Source organism: Equus quagga, chromosome 3 (genome assembly GCF_021613505.1).
Source record: "Equus quagga isolate Etosha38 chromosome 3, UCLA_HA_Equagga_1.0, whole genome shotgun sequence".
NCBI lineage: Eukaryota > Metazoa > Chordata > Mammalia > Perissodactyla > Equidae > Equus > Equus quagga.
The window spans coordinates 41,434,679-41,453,415 of record NC_060269.1 but is presented as its reverse complement, the minus strand read 5'-3'; the positions used below and the strand labels follow the sequence as shown (position 1 = coordinate 41,453,415).

Here is an 18,737-nt window from a genome sequence, read left to right as displayed (position 1 = left end):
CTGATGTAAAGTAAAAAAGTTATTTCAGGGGCTGGCCCAGTGGCACAGCGGTTAAGTGCCCACATTCCGCTTCAGTGCCTCGGGGTTCACTGGTTCTGATCCCGGGTGTGGGCATGACACTGCTTGGCAAGCCATGCGGTGGTAGGCGTCCCACATAGAAAGTAGAAGAAGATGGGCATGGATGTTAGCTCAGGACCAGTCTTCCTCAGCAAAAAGAGGAGGATTGGCAGCAGATGTTAGCTCAGGGCTAACCTTCCTCAAAAAAAAAAAAACTATTTCATCCACTCTATTTGAATGGTTTTAAACCAATATTTTAAGTTACAAACCACTGAGTTGAACAAGGGCTGGCCTTTGTAGAGGAATTTACAAATTACAAAGTACGTTCATCTCTTCTGCTAGCAAGCAAACCCAGGAAGGCAGAAGCATTCTTTCCTAATAGAAAGAGAAATCTATTCTTTAAGTCTTCCCATGAAGACTATAGCACACATTTAGTTTTTTCCCCACAGTCTAACGAATTTCTTTCAAAAATACATGGAAAAATGCATTTAAAATCTTTTAAATATTTACAAATAGTCCAAAAACAGATTGAATTTACGTATTAATAAACAATCCCCACAGTACTCATTGACTTCATTTTCCCACCAATCATAAAGTATCTTCTGTGATACATTAGCTGTTATCAAAGTAAGACATTTGTTTGAAAGCATCTCACTAAATATGATCTATACCATATTCATAAATTCAACATAAACATTGGTCAATATTTTATTTGATCCAAGTTTCATCTTTTATTTTACTGGCCTTGGCTCTTGCCCCCAGTTTCTAACTCATATTTTCCTCTAGTGAGAACTACTTGCCATTTACCCCTGAAAATGTATTAAAATATCCCAAGTACATTGAGATCCCAGTATAGTGCTCTCACTTGCAAAGTTTCTATGCCAATGTAACTGCATCCTTTCTCCTAGGAGGGGAAGACAGAAGGAAGGAAAGAAGGAAGGAAGGAAAGAAGGAAGCAGGCTAGGGCTAGAGGCCAGAGTCTGGGGAGCAGAGGGAAGGTGAGCATAAGAGCTTGCAAATGAGTCACACATACGAAGCCCCAAGATTCTTGCACTTCCTTAAGTGCAATTGAAAATCCTTGATACAAATAAGTGATACAGCTCCACATCTTTGGATAATTGGATAAGAACTTCTTCAGAATTAAAAGAAGTTTCATTTATTTCAGATATCCGAGTTCTGTTATCTCTATGCCCACCTCATTTACCCTCACACATATGCCTCCACAGAATTTGAATTGGGAGTAGGAAGCATTTTATTTTCCAGAATATCACACTATTAGGGACAGAATCAGGTCCCCAGATGAAAGTGACTGAATGTAAAGGGCCGTTCATTTCACATTTATTTTGAAGGCTTTGACTTTATTTGCAAAGAATAGATAACCTCTTTTAATTTAATAAACAAATAACCAATATTAGCAGAATCATGATAATTGGAGATACAGTTTGGTTGTGAGAAAAGACACCAAACACATCTTTTCCATTTTACCTTATCTTTAACCTATTGCTCTGTTTCCCTTATTCCTGAAATTAAATATTACTTCAGTTTTGCTGACACTCATTCGCGTTGAAACCCACTTTAACTTGGTTACCACTCTCTTGAAATTGCTTTCCTTAAAGTCAACAAAAACGTTGTAGTTCTAAATTTAGTGTCCTACATTCCAGCTTCTTCCTGCTTGACTTCTTTTAAACATTTGATACTATTGTCCCATCCCACCTCTTCAATCTATATTTTTTTCTCTTGATTTCTGGTATACCACTCCCACCTGCCTCACCTTTTTAGCCTTTTTGCTTGGCAATTCCTTCTTAGTCCACTCCTTAAATGTAGGAGTTTCTCGTTACAATAACATTAGTACTCATTTTTATCAGCTGGGATTAGGTTTGACACATGTGGCTTAAACAAGACAGAAATTTACCTCTTGTTCACAGAAAAGTCAATAGGAATACAGAAAAGTCTTCAGGAAGCCATCATCCTAATAAACGGCTTCCATCTTCAAGTTTACCTCAGGGTCCAAACGTCATGTCCTGTGACAATCTGGGAGAAAGAGAAAAGACAGAAGTGGAAAGGAATACCTTCTCTCTTTTTAGAAACTTTAATGGATGTTCCATATAGCATTTCTATTTACATCTCATTAGCCACAGCTTTGGCACATAGACATACATAGCTGCAGGAGAGGCTGAGACACCTTGATTTTTAGCTTAGTTATAAGGCTATCCTAATTAAAATTAGGATTCTGTTAGTAAGGAAGAGAGAGAGAATAGATGTTGAGGTAGGCAATTGACAGTCTTAGCTAGAGCATATTTTCTCACTCTGCAAGTGAGTCTCTTTTCTGCTTGGTTGATTTGACTATCCCCTTAGATTCAAAGACCACCAATAGATTGATGATAGCCAAATCTAAAACTTCAGCCCTGACCTTCAGATCCTCATCTTCGGCTGATACTGAACACATCCAGTTAGATATTTCTCATTAATCTGTCTAATATTGAACCTTCCCATCAACATCTATTGCATCTTCCATATTTCCTATCCTAGTCAAAGTCATCATTAGCCCTCCAGTTTCCTAATCTAGAAAACTTGGGCTCCTTCTTAGCTTCTATGTTTCCTTTAATTCCCATATCTAATCCATTCCCAAACTATCTTCCACTCTAAAAATGGCCATTCTTATAGCACTTTTATGCTTTCATGTTATCTTCTGTTAATTTTTTCCCATTTGGGCTGTTTAACAGTCTCTTAATCTCTCACTTTACCACCCTTCTTTTGCTCACTCATTCTCCAAAGTTATCTTTTAAAAAGTGAATCCAAGCATGCCTTTCTCCTGCTTAAGGCTTTAAGGTTGAGTTAAAATTTCTTAGCTTTGCATATAAGCTCTTTCACAAATTGGTCTCTTTCCAACCTCTACAGTCACCCCTACGCTTCAATTACATTGAATTTCTCACTAGTATTGGAATTTCAGGTCCTTTAATGATTTTGTGCCTTTCCATACACTGCCCAGAAGCCTCTCATTCTTCCCTTAAAATACAGCTCAGTGATGTTCCTTCTGTAAACCCTTCCCTAATGGCCACCGTAGAATTTTGAATTGTTCTCTGGGCCCTCCTAGATCTTGATCATATCTCAAAAGTAACATAGTAGATCCCTAACATATTTGTTTCTGTGATTACAGCACTAGACTGTGAATTCTTTTAGGCCAAAGATCATTTAAGTACTCTTTCCTGCCCTATGTAAGAATGTCTTACTCCAAGACTATACCAATAAGTTTTCAAAGTTTCTTTAAATATTTTTGTTGTTTTTCCTTTCTCATTTAAATATTTAATTAATCTAGAAATTATTTTAATAAGTTATAAAGAAGATATACTTTGGTTTTTTTTGTGGATGGATAACCAGTTATGTTGGGATCATTTATTCAATAAAGCATTCTTTTCCCATGGAACTGAATTGCCAATTTTGTTGAATAAAATTTCTTTGGATCTGTACATAGACTCTCTCCTGTGCTTACATACCTCCTTGCTCATCTTTAAAGTATAGATTTTGGATGAAATAGTCTCCATCTTACTCTCCATGTTTTTCTTTTTCTTTTTAGTCTAGAAAAATTATACTTTCAATTTTTTACTTCTTTTGTTTGTTCTATCAGGTACTTAGAAAAGTCTTCCTTAATTTCCAATTAGTTACTTTTTTAGAGATTAAAGTGAGTCCTCTTTTAGTTATTAATTTACAAATATTTCATAAACTAGTTTAACCAGTTATTTTATTCTGTTTTAGAATTTTTAAGGTTTTCTTTGCGGACAAGTACATGATTAACTTTTGTAAATGTTTTATAGGCAAAAAGAAGAATGCATATTTTTGCATTTATAGGTTACAAAATTTTATATTACCACGCTTGTTAATGGTGTTATTTACATATTCTGTATCTTTTCCTATTTTCTGTAATTGATTTATCATTTTTTGAAATTTGTACGTTTATACATGTACACATTTATATACACACACATGTATGTGTCTGTGTGTATGTAACGAAGTCTCACTGTGGTTTTGAGTATGTGTGTGACCTCTGCACTCTGGGAATTTTGTTTTGTGTTATTGGCTCTTTCCTTATGTAGTATGTGAAAGTTTATGATTGTTATATCTTCTCCACGGATTGTACTTTTTATCATTACATAATATCCCTCTTTTTCTTGTTTCATCCTTTAGTAATTGAATTCTACCCTGTCAAATATTAATATTACCGTCACTCCCAATTTTTTCCTTGCATTTACCTACATATCTTTACATGTCATTTTATTTTTAACATTTTTTATCACTTTGTTTAGAAGACTTTCCCAAAATAATAGGTGGAGATGGATTTTTATATCACAATTTTATTTTAGATTTCCTTTTAAATTTTTTCCCTTTTCTTAACTTTTTTTTTTTTTTGAGAAGAGTAGCCCTCAGCTAACATCTGCCACCAACCTTTCCTTTTTTGCTGAGGAAGATGGGCCCTGAGCTAAGATCCGTGCCCACCTTCCTCTACTTTATATGTGGGTTGCCTGCTACAGCATGGCTTTACAGGCAGTGCGTATGTCCGCACCCAGGATCTGAACCGGTGAACCCTAGCCTGACAAAGCAGACCATGCAAACTTAACTGCTGCACCACTGGGCCAGCCTCTTCCCTTTTTTAACTCTTGACGTGTTGTTCCTTTATTTTCAAGCTTTCTTTCTCAATTAATTTAGAAGATTTTCTTATAAACAGCTGATGAATTTTTTAAAACCCACTTTTATTTTTCATTTACTTTTAAAGTATTTTTGTTTCCTCTTTCCTTAACTTCTGCTCACTTACTCATGATACTCTTCCCCCCTGACCCCCCCACCTTCTTAATCTGCAAGTTCTATTTAGATTATCCATTTCACAATAACCCTTAGTTGAATGAGTAAATAAATGGATGAATCAATAAAATAGGTATGAACCTGAAAGTTTTGCCAGGAATGTACATGGTTTTTAAACATTTATGCAAGAGAGGAAAATGCCGAATTAGAGATTCTGATCCTGGATGAGGAATGTAAAAACTATCCAGCTATATTTTAATTTTATGTCTAGATATGTTGGTTTCCTCTTTTAGCCTGTAGTTGTCCTTGATGCTCTCCTTCAGCATGCCATGGTACATGAGGAAAGCTTCTTAAGGAATTGCTCTATTCTTTAGTGCAGGAACTGTGTTTTATTTCCACTACTTCACGTAAGGGCTGGCACATAGCAATGATCCAATAAAATATTTGTGAATTAAAGAATCTAAGTGTTAAAAGAAACTTTAAAGATCATCCATTTCAACCTCTCTGTAAATGCCTAAATCTCTTCTACATCTACATACCATATTTCATTTTTATTAAAAGAAATTATTTACATTTTAATTCATATGTTCAGTTTACATATTTACTTTCAATTTCTGGAAATCCTTTAGTGTAAAATCTTACATTTCCAGAAAATATTATAGGAATGCTTTTAATCAATAATTACTGGAGTTTCTTTAACAAAGATGAGAACATTTTATAAATTGATTTTTTTGTTGAGAAAATAGTAGCTTAAGGATGTTAAGTAGTCTGATAATAAAGAGCATATCTGGAGATGAAGCTCACAACAGTGTTCTTAGAGGCTCTAACTACCTAAGTTTCATGCATCATTTATTATGAGTTCTACTGTAATTTGTAGATAAATGTGAGAGTATTGTATATAGCATTTAATTTTAATTATTTTCCCAATGGTATTACTGATCCAATTATACTCTGTCATGGGTTCCCCTTATAACCAACAAAATACATTTTCCAAGTTCACTAGTGGACACTAGGGGTGCAGCTGGTGAATCAGAACAAGATCCATCCAGCCAAGTTCATTAATCTCAAATCATGCCCAGAAAAGCCTGGAAAAACTGACAGCATATTAATATAAGTACATATAGGTTGCAAAAATTATAAACTAAATGTTTGTTATACTTGAACAAAGTAATACAGCATTTACTATTTGCTAAAACAGCTTGAGAAGTAGCAATGTTTAAATTTTGGGTAGCCATGAATATTATACAAGTTCCTTATTTGTAATGAAATTTACACAGAAACCATTTTGGAGTTATTATGTTTTATTTATTTATTCATGCATTTATGAATTCACTTATATCTTCTTTTTGAATGAATCCCAAGTACTTCATAAATCTCATTTATAGAGAAAAATCCTTAATTAATTGGGGGAGGGGGTGGCAAAGGCCTTAAACATGACAGAAAGAAGTAGTATGGTGAGGAATTTACACCTAGGGAATAGATTCAAATTAACTCTTATACAAGAGCTGGACATTATATCTTCCATTTTCACATAGTAAAAGCTACACTTCAAAACCACAGAAGCAAGAAAATTTAAGAGGACCTGCTATGTTTGAGCTGAGGAAGGCTCAGCTATAATACAGTAATTTCCCTGTTCATCATCTCACTGCTGAAGGTGACTAGATGTTGATTGCAACAGAGCGCTCTGGAAAATATTTGCCAAATTCACCTTTGACTCTGTCTACAATAGGTCTATGACCTTAAGGTTATGTAAACTGTTGCAAAACTGCATTAAAAGTATCTCCTTTTGAGAGATAAAGCAAATGCAGCAAAAAACTGGTTAATTTAGGGGAAAGGTAAAGAGGTAGTCATTAAACTATTCTTGCAATTTCTCTGTAGGACTGAAACTTTTCCAAATAAAAAGGTTTTGGAGAATTACATGTAATTCAGTCAAGAAACAAAATCAAAAACATATTGCCTGTTGGTCACATCTTGGTTGGGAGAAGGAGAGAAAGCATACAGTGATTAATATATTGGTACCACTTAAGACTATTTGCAAAAGCATATGACTCTCCCACTCTAATCACTTAGGAAATAAAATATTTGAGTAAATAGAGGGTAATATAATGTTCCTGTTTACTATCTTACATACATAAAGAATGATTAAGAACTTGTATAAAAGGTGATTATGCTAATAGAAAATTGGGGGAAAGACACGAAAGGTAACTCTCAAAAGAAGATAGACAAACGGTCATTAAAAGTTTTAAAATCTCTTTCTTGCACTCGTAATTGAAGATATGAAAATTAAAGTAATTGTCAATATTTTAATCACAGCATTCTGCATAGTGAGGGAAAAGAAAAGTTTCAAAAAACACCTGTAATTCTGTGCCTCAAACGTAAACTGATACAATCTTTCTGGAGAGTTATTTGGCAATACGTATATTTTAAAAACTTTTAGAATACCAAAACCTTTTATTACCTCTAGATATTCTGCTTCTAAGAATTTATTCTAGAAGAATATAGATAATGATGTATATTATATATAATATATATTATATATATGAAAAGAAAGTTTATGTAGAAAAATGCTAGTTTCAATATTGTCTTCATTAGAAAAAGGTTGGAAAAATCTAAATGACAGGGACTTGCTTAAAAAGACTTAGAACATATTCACATGATGAAATATTGTATGGCCATTAAAAAATGTATTATAGAGAATAATATTACAGAAGAATATTAAGTAACATGGAAAATTTTCCAAGACACAATGTGAAAAATTCAGGTATTAAGGCATGTACAGGATAATAAGAAAAATGTAAACCAAGATATTAGCTGCTTTTCTGTTAGCGTTGAAATTATAAGTGGTTCTACTTTTTTTTCAAATAATATGTACTACTTTCATTATTTAAAAATCACAATTTATGTTTTTAAAATACACAGAAACTATTCCTTTTGTGAGGGTTAGCCATAATTATGTACCAACACATGGTGGCTTGGTGCAGGATTGAGCAACGGTGGAAGCTCAAGTAGGAAGCATCAAATAACATGCCACAGTGGGGAGAGGGATGCAATTCAGAAACTGCAGTTTCAGCTCTATGTACAAATGGTGGGTAGCGTCTTTAATTTGTTTCTACACTTCAAAATAACTAAAAGTCTAACCTGGAGAATCACCTGAGACTGACAGGCCCGGGAATAGAAATAGTGGTTTCAGGTGTTTGGAGACCATGTTGATAAACTCAGGTGGAGTCTTAAACGTAGGCAGGGTCACCTACGAGTAACAGTAGTTTCCAAGATGACAGCTTGCTCTAATATTGCCTCATAGTCACCATTTGAGTGAAAAAGCGCCAAATAAGAAAGATGTGAGTCTTAGGTAAATGCAAATGTAGCCTGTATCAGTCTATCCAAAATCCAGGCAGTGACCAGAATCTCTGGGGACATTTATTTAAAAATACAGACTCTTAGGCTCTTCCCATGTAGAGTCTCTGTCATAATAAACTTAGATTGACAACAGGAAATCTGTATTTTAAATGAGCTCTTCAGGTTTAAATGACCAGTGTACATGATATTTAGTGTGTGATGGCTAAACAGAAATGTCAGCTAAGCTACTTCAGCTGGTAGTGTGTCCCGTCATCCACATTTTTGCCCCAAGTGGAGAAATGTGTTCAATTTAAAAGACAATCCCTTAATTACATTGGTCAGCTGTTTTCCTTGGGTCCTAAATGCAGAGGAAGTGGAAGTTTACTTCCCAAGTGCGTATATCCTTTATAGTTTGTTACATAATTTCAGTCATAATTGTGTAATAAACTATATTATAGTTCTCAGCCATAGTGTATGATTAATGATTTTCAACTAATTTTTTTTATTATTTTTGTAAAGTCATGAGTTAATCTTTTTAGATCCTGCTTTATATATTCTAACTCGGGGACACTACCTTCTTATTGTATTCAAAATTGTGATGCTTGAATGGGCAAGTCAGATATGTCGCATTTCTTATCAAATGACAACTTAAGAAAGCTTATTTCTTTCTAGATGGACTTGCGTATTACATATTACCCAGGCATGGTCTCTGTGTTTCTGCAGTTTGTAGGTTAACTAAGAATTGACTATCAGATTATCTACTTTACTGGTTTTTAACCTGTGGCTTTACTTTAAGCTCCAGGGATTCAGGAGATCCTCTGTGAATGTGTAAGGGGGTTGGGTGAAGGTCTGAGGGATACTGCCCATGGATCAGGCTCCTGCCATCTCCCCTTCTTTGATTCAATGGGCTTTTGATACACTCAGTCCTGCTGCAAAATTTCTACTTTCAGGTATTTTGCATATTGAGTTTGTGTGTGTCTTTATTGGAAAATGGGTTCTGTATAAAAAAAGGATATCCAAGATCTTTGTAATGATTGGATTTAATCATCCATAATTTATGAATTAATGAAAATAAGCTTTTCTGACAGGCTGATGATTCTGGAATCAAAGATGAATAAGAGTTCATTATTACTGAAGGAGAAAGGTATGTAAAACAGACAAATTGCAGTTGAAAATAAACAGCAATTTGTCAGAGATGGTGTTGGGGGGAAGATGCTGTTAACAATGGGAGCACCATGTAAAAGGGCTCGACCTGCCTCGGAAAGGTGAAAAATTCACTATGATAAGATTGTGATAAGAACTAAGGAATTTTGATTTTAACATTTAGATAACAAGGAGCTGACATTAAGCAAGAAAGTAAGTTAGCCAGAATTTTCCATTTTTAGCACAATATACGTGATGGCAGAGTAATAGATAGATGGAGTGCAGGTAAGGGTGGAACAGAACTTATGGCACAGAAACCAGGTAAAAGTCCAAGTTGGATTTGATGAGGAATTAAGAGAGTGAGAGCATTTCCAAGATAGAAATTAACAACCTTTGCTTAGACGCAAAGGTTAAGAGGATAAACTTCAGGACAATAAACTTCCGTGAAAATCAGTCGCATTGATGTTACATTAGGGAAGGAGGATCTGGGGTCATGGGGTTGCCCATGGCAGCTGGAGTGAAGTGCTGAGAGAATATACAGTAAAAGAAATGTTGAGATCATACATTCATTTCTTCGAGAGAAGTGGAAAGAACAGAAAATCCACTTCTACTTTAGCTCTGCCTGACTACGTAAAAAAATACCCAGTTGAGGCCAATAGGCCTAATTCCCAGGGGCAGTAGGTGACTGCTGCTTCCTATCTCATTATTTCCTTCAAAAAGCAAATGGTAAAGATTTGTTCTCCAGGGAATCTCTGATCCCAAAGTCTAGTGAAGTGTCAGAGTAGTGGTTTGTCTATGGTGCAGAGCGACAGTTTGAATCTTCGAATATTCGGTGCCAGTTTATTAGCTACTTAGGGTTGTAAATGCTTCTCTTTTCTTACAACTTCAAAGTCTAACCCATTGTCCATGTGGATTACAAAATAAGAAAACATTAATTTATTGTGAGACTGCTTTAATTAATAAATCTTTTTGAAAGTTCTCTGTTACACATTGTACATAAATAGAGTTTTAAAAGTGGACTTTTAAACATAAGTTTTATAAGTTTTTAGTTTGCCTCACAGTTTTCCTACAAGGAGGGAAAATTCCTCTTCCTAATTTAAAACTTTTCACAATCAACTGCAATTGAAATTACGAACACTGACTGTCCACAATTATCATTTTAGTTACTTCTTGGTGGGCAACATAAATGAAGAATACAAAAGAAAATCACATGCTATTTTTAATGTCATTTATCCTAAATACTTTTTCCAAAAAGTCACACTCGCAACCTTTTGATAGTGTTAGACGGATAGAATGTGAGAAAGAAAATTCCAATGACATAATATATAAAAATGTTGTTACATATAGAAGAATAAAAATCTGTGTTTTGGGGACTATTGCTGTGGGAAATAGGGCCTGATCTTCATAGAAATTTTCTTCATGGAGTACCAGGACCCCTTCCAGTTCATCCATACCACTCCATCATCCGTGCCATGTTTTGCCATGTCCCAGCTGTACTGCCCACCCCAGTAGTATCTGCCGTTTGGATTGGCTGCATGGCATCTATTATACCACCATCCACCACCATCCTCTTTAGAACACTGCTTTCTGGGATCTGTAGTTGTCCTGAAAGGAAAGGTGTTTGGGGTTATTAGAACTGCAGTGCTGTCAAGTTAATTCTTTGCAAAGTACCCATAGAGGAGTGCTGTGTCCAGTACTCCTTCCCTCTGGTTCTATAAGTAAAGTCACTATAATACACCAAAGCCTTCTCTGCCTTATAGGAAGAAAGGGAGAGAACTGGGCCTAAGTGGCAAATTCATCTATATTAGTGACTTTATACTGAAATGATAGCTTTCAGATACCTTAGTATTAGAGAACCCCAGAAGGAAAAATGAAGGTTTCAATATACACATTAGAATATAGAGATAGAGAAATTCATCTAAACACTCACTACTCAGAAAGTAACTGTGCTCTACTCCCAGTTCTATCTTTTGTAGTTGTATGACTTTGGATAAGTTACTTAATCTCTCTAAACTTCATCCGTAAAATGAGAATAATAATGGCAACTTTATAGTTGAAATGCTCTAGAGTGATACAAAAGGAGCTTAGTACTCTGGCTCACACACAGTAAGTACCCAAGAAATGACAGTTGTTAATAACATTAGCTATCATTACTGATTCCAAGGAACAATATTAGTAGTGACTTTTGAAGCAGGAGTGAAGAACACAACACATACCAGCCGTCATTGTCTCTGTCGTATGTGCTGAAGTACATGCCGTTGTGAATGGTCATGGTTCTGTTTTCTCCCACCAGTTGAGAAGCTCCGTCCACGAGGGCATTGCCAGCTGTTCCCTTATATTTGCCCACTGAGAGTTGGTATTTGTCGCCCTCACCCTTTACAGTGAATCCTTCGTAGAGTGCCTTCACCTTATCTCCTCTCCAGTCCTCCATTTCAATCAAAAGTACTGTGGGTCCCATCATTGTAAGTTGGCTAATTTTATCATTTCCAAGCCAATACTCACCTAACGGAAAAAATAAAATAAAATCTCACCAAAAATAAAACCTTTGGAAACTAAAAACTGCCCTTCTTTGCTTATCTTTAGCTTTCAGATTCTTTTTGTAAACTCTTCTTAACCTCCTAAAAGTTGTAAAAACAGACTCCCACCACTATCTTCTTTAAATGGGAAAAAAAAAAACCCATTTTAAATAGAATGATTTTATTTTGTACTCCCAGTTTTTACCTGGTAGGCCACAGTATTTTTTCCCATCTGCATTGGTTGCAATATTTCCAAATCCTTGTTTGTATGGATCCCATTTCCTGCCAAAGTCAACACTACCATCCTGGCGGTTCTGAATTACCGTCCATCCTTTGGTTAAAAGAAACAAAAACAGCACATATTAACCAACAACAAATAATGGCACTTGAGGATAATGTCTGAATTCCTTGTCCACTTAATTATTTTATCCATGCCTATATTTAGTGCTCCAAAATAGATCTAATAAGGAAACAAATATGAGAGGAAAACTCTTAAAATCTTTGGAAACGGCAAGCGCTTTATCTTACTGCAAATTGTGAATCGTAGAAATTTTATAACTTTCAAAATATCAGATTACATTCAAAATCAAATGGCTCATTGTTAGTTTTCCTAAAGCTAGATTTTATCTTCTGGCATTTTATGGTATCAAAATAATTACAGAATAATTGCTCGACAACTATTAAAATACTTACCTCCACTCTCTGTGGTCATATCACAGTATACTCTATATGGTTTGGCAGAACGGTCAGGCTGAATGAGATACATTTCAGATGTTTCACCTCCATTCCTGATAACCTCCTCACATTCTGCAACCATAAGATAATATATTATAGTCAGGGACCTACAAGACAATTACTCAGTCTTTAGTTACTAATTTTATAAGATAACTGATTGCATAAGTTACTGAGAAATGTTTTATTTTAGACATTTGAGAATCTACTATAGAAATTGAATCTTGTTTTTCTGAAAATCGCACTTAGTTTTGAGGACTTCTATCTGCCAAAGGGATGAAAAAAGTCCTTCACCACCTTTTGTGTCCTGGGATACCCATAAACTGCAAACCACATAGGATGGAGAAACTCTTACATCTATCCATGGTTCTACCATCTATTCAAGCAAGTGTGTGTATATTAAACAGGTGGGACTACCACCATCATTACACTACATCATGCATCAAAAACTGGCAAATGCATTAGGCTAAGTCAGAACACAGCATGCCAGAAATAACTTCATGATGTGCTGTAACGTCATTACGGTCTGTTAGGGAAAATCCACCAGACTTTATTTACTTCTTTTATTTTTGGAGAGTGTGAGTTCTTCTGGAACCCTATAGAAATATGTTTAACTAGTTACCTCTGCCAGACACTACAGGAATATTGCAACTGACAGTGCATGGGTTGCGGCAGTATTCCATCTGCGCTGAGACATCAGATTCTAATTTTTGTATTTTGCTTCTCAAGTTTTCCAGGATTGAACGGAGCACACGAATGTTAGTTGGGACATTACTATTCACAGTCTCATCTATATACAGTTGGTGCTTTTCCAGCTCTGAGGAGTATTCACCTACTACATTTTCATTATCTGGGAAAGTAAAATTATGTAGGAATAGTTAGCATTTTCTCTGGATAAAAAATTCTCAATATATTCAACTATACAATTATTATTTTGATTTCCTGAGAATAAACTAATAGACACTGAGCTACCATCAGGCAGTCATGATATACAGTTCTACTTAAGTGAAATTATTTGGCCATGGCATATATAAATTAACAGATAGTCTAGCTAATATACTAGTAATTTACCTTAGTTGTAAGCTAAAAATTATGCCCAATAATAAATACAATAGGTTGTTTATTTCTTTGGTGAGGAAAAGAGGAGAAAGCAGTATTTAGGCCTTCTATCTTAGAAGTTTAACATCTTGTGGAGTGGATACATTTGCTTTACTTATCCATCCCACGTAAGTACAGCAGAGCTTTGAAATTTACAAGAAAGATGTGATGATTCCTTTGGAAAATGTTCAATGAAATGGATGAATGAATTAATTAATTGTTCAATGAATGAAATGTTCAATGAAAAATGTTCATTTTTCAATTCCTTTGAAAATTGTTGGGTGTGCTGCTCACTGAGATGCCTATGCCAGGCTCACTCACTAGCTGATTCCTAACCACCAAGCCAATAACACTTCACATTCAGATCTCAAGATTCAAAGGTTAGGTATCATTCACTGCAAATACAATTGAATATATCATGGCTATTCTGATATTCAAATTCTCAAAGGTTAAATCTATAAATGCTAAATTTTTACTCTGTGAATATTGTCTTCTAAGCTACAAGACAAGTTTCTTATAGACTAAAAATAAATCACAGTGAAATTTTTCATAGAAAATCATCCTTGGTGATGCCAGACTGGGAATAAGAGTTGATAGTACTTATCTGATAAGTTGCAAGTGAAGGTACCTGCGTGAGGACCTAAGGATAGTCAGGCTCACCCTGAAAGCAGCATGGATGCTACTTAGGCTAATCTAGAAATGCCAGTCTTCTCATAATCATACATTCCCATGCAGTCTATAAGTTCCAAGTTTTATGAGTTAAATAGAAAACACAAAGATATCTACCTTTTAATTGCTTCTCCCTCTTTTTCCACATCTCTCTTAGCGCAGTTATATACTGAAAGTTGCTAGAAGAGCTCTGGGAAATAGACTCCACATTATGACTTAACTCATTTACACTGTTTCTGACTGATCTTTCCTGTTTTACCAAAGTATCTTGCAACTGACATCCTGTAGGACACAACACTCCCTGAAAACAAAGAAAATAGCAGCCATGAGATGAAGGATGTGGGTTATGGACATTTGTGAAAAGAATACAAAGCAAAAATCCAACCGTATCATTAGCCAATGTAAAAGTTTGTAATTTGATTTTATTTATGTAAGAGCAGAAATTCAAGAGTCATCATTATATTCCTTGAAGATTAAAAATAGTCCTTACCACACAGTAAACATAATTAGGCTATGAAAATTTTACCACCTGAACAAAATACAAAGATAAAGGCAACACTTACGTGTAGTCATTTGTAAGCTTGGGCCCAAACCAAAGGAAACTAGAAAGGAACCCTTAACCAAAGACCCAATAAGTTTATGTTTTGTATTTTGTTTCCAAGTTAAACAAAGTAACAATGATGGCAATGTCAATATACCATTAGGAAGTCACCATGAATACAGGCTTTCTCTGCATGGGAGATCCCCTCCTGCAAGAAACGCCAGTGCGCCTACCAGGTCTGGGTCAGCATGAACACAGCCTCCAGCATCAGGGGCTTTTCTTTCCACTTTCTTTTTGTTGGCTGCTACTTTGGCTGGACGAGGCCGATAGCCAGGTCCACTGATGGGAGGTGGGGCAGGTTTCAGGCTGAGAGGCTCTTCCCTCTTCTTGTCAAGGGGTCGATGACTCCGGGCATCAAAGGCGACCTTCAAGGAATCAGGCAGAAATAAAATGTAGAGTGTTATAGAAGATTTGAGATGTAAGTATTCCAACACCCTCATTTTATAATTTCTTTTATTACATGACTCATGAATTTGCTTAAAGTCCTTCAACCGGCTAGTTGTTATTCATAAATCAATAGGTTGCTTAGGTCTCTTCAGCAACAATAGAAAGAAAAACTGCACAAAAAGCTATTGTACCTGAGGTAGTTTGTTAAAAGAGGCTCTAAAATAAAGCTGCATCAGATTATGAATCATAAAGACCTCAGATTCCTGAAACTTACACATTGGAACACCCAATATATTAAGGAATCTATACTGTCAGGAAGAATAAATATTCTCAAACCACTTGAATAACTAAATTCCGGTAATTATTAATTATTTCCCAACTTTCAATTTTTACAAATTGGTGATTAATTTGGCTAACTACTATATAATAATATTTAAGAGGCAATACAGATTTATTAAAAGTAACATTGACTTAGGATTGATTTGTAATAGGACAACCTTTGACCCTAACATGTTTGAAGAGGAGTAAAGTAGTACTCTGCACTAGAAGATGACTGTGAGGATTAAATGCCGTTGCATCGGACACTCTCAGAAGACTACCTGGCACATAATAAATACTCATTATTTTTGTCACAAAAACTTATAACAGATACTATCATTTAAGAGGCTTTTGTTGTCAGTGCTGTTGAATTGATTCCAACTCCTAGCAACCCTGTCTACATTTCATAGAGTTCTCATAGCCAATTTTTTGGAAAGTAGGGAAGCTCTGCTGAAACCTATCCACCACGCTGCTGGTATTTGAATCAGCATCAGGGCAACACGCAGCTGCTACAGTATGTCAACCAACAGATGGGTGGTATAGTTTCCTGACCAGAATGAGAACACAGGCCGTGGGGGTGAGAGCACTGAATTTCACCACCGCACCACCAGGGATGGCTGTTTAGGAGGTTTCACCACTACTCCAATCTTAATCTTTTGTCAACAAAATCATTTGTTAAACCATTTTCATGAAATTTCCCACATGATTTCTTTATCAAGCACCCTGATTTTCTCACATTTAAAATAATTCTCAAGGTATGTGCATTAAGATGAACATTATTTGCTAACTTAAAAAAGATTGCATTAAAAGATAATGAAATGAAAAATATGCAATGCAATATAAAAGTATCAGCTTGGATTAATTGCATTATCATATGGTCTTTGTCACTAATTACACCTTTGGGGCTTAGTTACAAAATAAAATGACTAAATTTGAAGCAGAGACTAAGCTCTCTAGCTGTTTTGTGAGCCTAGAAGTCCTGGAGTGACTCTATTTGGATTTTACTGTCATTTATTCCTTAAGTTATCATAATATGTAACATTTAGTGGGAAGAGGCTAGACTTCAACCCCAGGCAGTTTAGTTCCAGATTCCCCTGCTTAATCGTTGAACTTAAACTATAGTATCTGTTATGTGTGATTGCAATAAAAATAATAACATGTAAAGATTCCGGGGAAATATACATATTTCATGTTGAAGATGTGGTCCCAGTCAAAGCTGACCTGTTCTAACAGGAATTTTATTTTATGAAATGTGATTCACCTATTTATTACAAATCAAAGGACAACCTAAGAAAAATATTTTCTGTTTATTTCAGAGTCCCATTAGAGAGGTAGCATGACGGTCTAGCTTTACTAGAAAAAAGGGAATAAAAACTGTTAAAAGAAATTATATGTGTATTTAGGTTTATGAAGACCACTTTTCGAAATAACTAAAACTAGGGAATCCCTTTTGAAGCCTAAACCAGTACGCTGTCTCTGTAAGGATTGCTTGGTGAGCAGGAATGTACAAGTGCTTAGCCAAGTATCTACAAAAGTTTACTCTTACACATTCTTTAAATTTTTCTTACTTAATGCAATTAACCAGACAACTGTCCTTTTATATGTGTAGTTTGATAGTTAGAACAATTAGGTTCCCCTCAAATTCAATAAAGGATCCAAAATGAATCACTTCATCTAAGCATTATTGTGTACTTCTATTTCTAGTATGATGATACTATATTATATACCAGAAATTTGATCACAATTCATTTCATAATAAAATTAAAGTTCTTTAAATCTTCATTTCCCTAAATGCACTTCTGTATTTTTGATATTTTCAAACCCAAGGAATAAATCAGCAAACACAGTACTTGAGGAAAAACTGTTCTACAAATGAGTAAATTAAACTGAACTATTTGCTTCATAACCATTAATAATAAATACTACCTACAATTTAAGTTTTCTAATTTGAAAAAAACAATTTTTCATTTTTTATCACTGCACTTGGTCTACTCTGCTCTTAGATTCCATTGATAATTTTCATTAATAAATAGTAATTTCAGGAGCTATACATTACCCTCTTTCATCAAAGAGTCACCTATCTAGCACAGCTTTTTTCTTTTAAATATTGCTTTTATATTACTTTATAGTGTGCAAAATTTTCAGATTTTTGTCCACATAATTGTAATAACATATTTCTAGAACTAAATGAAAATCATAGTACTCAGTATAACAACAAGTGAGAAAAATTTATCTTACCTTAGTTCTCCCATCTTCTTCCTGGGAAAATAAAGGTGATAAACCAGAAAACAAGAAATTATTATTTTGTTTTCATAAAAGAAATACTATTTAACATTCTTTAAATAAAATGGGTCCCTGAAATTAACAATTCAATTTCATAACTCAAATCAGTGTTACTTTCATTAAAATAAACATTAACATATGATTACAATTGTTTTATTTTATATTAATAATATTAGTAATAATATAATAATTTTTAAAAAGTCACCTCATGATCATAGTCAAGAGCTTGGGACCTAACTACAGAAACACACAGTAGTAACAGAAATAGAAGTTTCATGGTTTTAAATTTTAGGAAGTTCCAAGAAACCATCCTTTGCTCGTAGACTTAACTGAGAGAACTCCAACCCTTATATACCTGAATCCTCCGTTAAGTATGACTTTAGAAATGGTTATCTTCCTTAGTTAATATTTAATTTTTTGGTTCACTTGTTGGCTGAACCATTTTATCTCTTAAGCAACATCTTCCCAGCAAGACTTATTGACCTGTCATACAGCTATTCTCTGTTGGCGGAATTAAGAAACACCAAAGTTCTTCAATTCATTTAATTGGACAATATGATGGGAAATTAGGACATTCCTAACAGAGATGTGTACCACATTTCCTGTAAATTAATGTGGATGCTGCACAGGCTCACAAAGAATGTATGAGGAAAAAAATATGTTTAATCCAAGCTCAAAAAATTGGACCTACTCACAAGGCATCTGTTAACATTGGGAGCTCACTAAGGGTATACCGTAAATGCTTATGTTTTGAAGCAATCACATAATTCAGTTTTAAAAGAAGCCATTAAAATCAAGAATAA

The 18,737-nt window shown here is 34.8% G+C and overlaps 1 protein-coding gene across 1 annotated transcript; it reads right to left on the bottom strand.

The window, feature by feature from the left end:
* Positions 1 to 10,265: 10,265 nt before the first annotated feature.
* FGB (fibrinogen beta chain) lies at positions 10,266 to 18,276 on the bottom strand. Its single transcript, XM_046655711.1, has 9 exons — positions 18,140 to 18,276; positions 17,890 to 17,910; positions 15,120 to 15,311; positions 14,463 to 14,646; positions 13,201 to 13,428; positions 12,540 to 12,653; positions 12,052 to 12,177; positions 11,547 to 11,832; positions 10,266 to 10,935 (listed from the first exon to the last, which is right to left on the bottom strand). Exons 1-9 carry the CDS (start codon positions 18,242 to 18,244, stop codon positions 10,704 to 10,706), a joined length of 1,488 nt encoding a protein of 495 aa, XP_046511667.1. The 5' UTR covers positions 18,245 to 18,276; the 3' UTR covers positions 10,266 to 10,703.
* Positions 18,277 to 18,737: the final 461 nt, after the last annotated feature.